This window comes from Arabidopsis thaliana, chromosome 3, assembly GCF_000001735.4.
Source record: "Arabidopsis thaliana chromosome 3, partial sequence".
NCBI lineage: Eukaryota > Viridiplantae > Streptophyta > Magnoliopsida > Brassicales > Brassicaceae > Arabidopsis > Arabidopsis thaliana.
In genome coordinates this window covers 4978318-4981483 of record NC_003074.8, presented here as the reverse complement: position 1 = coordinate 4981483, position 3166 = coordinate 4978318, and the positions used below count along the sequence as shown (strand labels likewise).

Here is a 3166-nt window from a genome sequence, read left to right as displayed (position 1 = left end):
GCTAGCTAGAAGGTGATGAAGATCAGTTTGATCGGCTTCTCTTGACCAGTAACCTAGCTAGAATCTTCTCCCAACACTCGAAAGTTCACAAAATCAGAGATAACAATTCCTTCCGACCATCAACTCCAAATAGTAAACATATCAAATTGCATGTTGTAGTGATTCAAGTTCACCGGTTTCTTAGAAACATAAATCAAACTAATAATATTTGGGTAAATTTTATATCCCATTGATTCTCCGTGGCCCTACGACATTCTTTTGTCAACGTGCTTATTATACAACCACATTTTTCTGATACTTTACATGGCCCCCATTTGATATATATCTCTAAAAACGAGAATCTTTTTGTTTTGAATTATTGGTTATGCATGGGATAGAACTGTTGAAGACAAATAAGATTATAGATAGTTATAATATTCTTCATCAGTATTATTTGTATCTTTAAAGATAACTATATATTTAGCTAAAGTTGACACTGTGAATATGTTATGGACATGGGCATAAACTACAAAGTTGCCGACATATTAAAAAGGAGAATAAGGTTGTAAAGTTTAAAGTTGTAGAGATTAATTAAGTCGAAAAGTTAACAAGTTACTTTCATTTTTTAGTTTAACTCTTTATCGTGTGGTAAGTCTCCAATACAACAATATTCCTATTATTATTTTATAATTTAATCATATGTGCTGTCACTAATTTATCACATCGACCAGGTGGTTCTCCATAGTAATTTGGATTTTTAGTGTTGTAATTACGGCCACACCTTGATTAAATCCACTTTCGGTGTCAACAATAATTAAGTTGTTGATAACTTATAAAAATTAGGGACGATTACGTAACGATTTCTTAGTGGTTAAATTTTCAACATTAACCCTTCGATATATCTTTGAATTAAATAATATTATATAGTTTTATAACATTCACGTAAATCATGCTAATCAACATTCTATTAGGGCAATATAGGACAAGCATTCCCTCTCAAATCCAAACAAATTCCAATACCCCCTCGTGAGTTTTTATTTTGTTGGTCACCCAAAGTTTTTTTTTTTTGTTTGGACAAAGTTACCAAAGTTAAGTTTACATCATAGAGACGGAATGATTATATAGTCGGTTAGACTAACAAAAATAAGTGTAATCGTAAAATAAATCAAATTAAAACACTTTAATGAAAAAATCGTTATTATTAAATTGTAGAAAGGAAAAAAAATAAAATCAAAGTAACTAAAATCACTTGATTAAACCGATTCAGGTGTTTAGGTATTTACGGTATTTTGCTAACAATTTATGAGTGATAATCTGATATGCCTTTTCACTCGGATGATAAGAGTCGAAGAACACATGAGTCGATGCATCCGAACATGTAAAAGGAGTAAATTTATTGCACAATTCCATCAACTCAATTTTTCCTGTACCACAACATCCTTTATCTGCCACTTTAAATCCTACATGAATCCACAAACATATATAGTATGTTAATATTAACATTGATGTACGTAAATAAATAAAAACTATATGAATTCATGTAAATTACCGTAATTTGTAGGATTTTTAATTATATCGAGAAGAGTATCGTAAACGTCGATAAATATTAGTCTGCTGGGCAGTTCTTTCTTTAGAGTATCCAAACTAGAAGATAGCTTTGAATTGAAATGAAGTGCCATGTTATTCAACTTTTCATAACATTTTCTTTCAAAGCCTCCAAAAAGTGTTCTTTGCGCGGGTAAACACCCTACTGGTACTCCGCTAAACAGTCCAATGTTTTTAGCTCCAAGTTCAGATAATTCCTAAAACATTAGAAGAATAGAGATATCATTTTTAGAGAACTTTTGTGATTAAATGATGGCGGTTTATAACAAAATAAAAAAAAAAAAAAAAACTTACTTTGATGAACTCTGAAGCCAACTCAACCAGATATTCAGCATATGAGTTACGATCATATTCGACCGATCGAACCCAATAAGTCTCAGCGAGATCATTACTGCTAGAGACCACAAGAAACACACTTTTCTCCAATATGAACTTAACTTTTTCTTCTCCAAAGTGTTGCTTAATTTTTGCTAGGTATTCTTGAAAATACTTTAGTTGGTCTGACATTGATACTACAGACTGAAAAAAGTATGTACAAAAGCCAAAATAATTTAGAAACATAATCATAATAATATTTATAATATATAACGAATGTAAATATTTGTACCAGTAATGTAGATGTTAATGGATCATAACCGGAACCTCCAGAAGCAAAGATTACACCTTTTAGAAGATCATGTGGCTTTAGATTCGAGCCTAAATATGGTGGTAGTGTTTTTGCTATTCCTAACGATTCCGCTGTAATGTTTTTAAAAAGAAATAAGGACTACAAGATAGACTAAGCAACTAGAAAAGTAAAATGAGAAAAAGTTTTGATAGTTACCAATGATGTCCGATGGAACTTTCCCGTCTGAAAATCTACCGGTAGGAATAGCACCAGGAAAATCTCGACCATAGGGAGGAAAATTGGACTTAAGAAGAGTGGGGATGTCATTATTATTTCCTGTATCCATGATTGAGTCTCCAAAAACTATTAGTGCTGGTATTGTTGTTGTTATGTTCCTATGAGCTTAATTCCAAAAAGAAACAAAATATATTAGAACGTGATTAAAAAAAAAAACTTGTTTTGTTTTGTAATCAAATTAATCTTAAACAAGTTGATGTATGTACCACTGCTTGTAGTCACTTGTACAACAAAAAACCACAAGAGAAAACCTATAAGATGCAGATCCATGTTACTAGATATTATGGTTAACCGAGTGAGAAACTAAGATTACAATTTTTCTTTTTGTTATGGAGATGATGAGAACTGAGACACACCGACATATATATACTGTCTGAAAAATGATACACGTAACCGTAAACAAAATGAAAAAAACAAAATATGTTGAAAAGGAAACAGAAAGAGCGAATTCAGGCAAAATTTTATACAGAAATTAAAAATCAAAATTACAAAATCTGAGATATTTTAAAGGACAAATATCAAACAAAATACATATTACAAGAAAATGATCTCACATCCATGCACATGGGCGGATCTGCTTTCTTGCCACCCATAAATTTTCTAATTTTCTTATAGATTTCTAAGAAATTAATAAATCGCCCCTTTTAAAAAATAATTTCTTCCCCCATTAACATATTC

General features: G+C 31.0%; 1 protein-coding gene across 1 annotated transcript; it reads right to left on the bottom strand.

Moving 5' to 3' along the window:
* Positions 1 to 1242: 1242 nt before the first annotated feature.
* Positions 1243 to 2758, bottom strand: AT3G14820 (GDSL-like Lipase/Acylhydrolase superfamily protein; the record flags this gene model as incomplete). Its single annotated transcript, NM_112343.2, has 6 exons — positions 1243 to 1439; positions 1529 to 1781; positions 1879 to 2103; positions 2192 to 2322; positions 2408 to 2593; positions 2695 to 2758. The coding sequence occupies 6 exons, from the start codon at positions 2756 to 2758 to the stop codon at positions 1243 to 1245; spliced, it is 1056 nt and encodes a 351-aa protein (NP_188100.2).
* Positions 2759 to 3166: the final 408 nt, after the last annotated feature.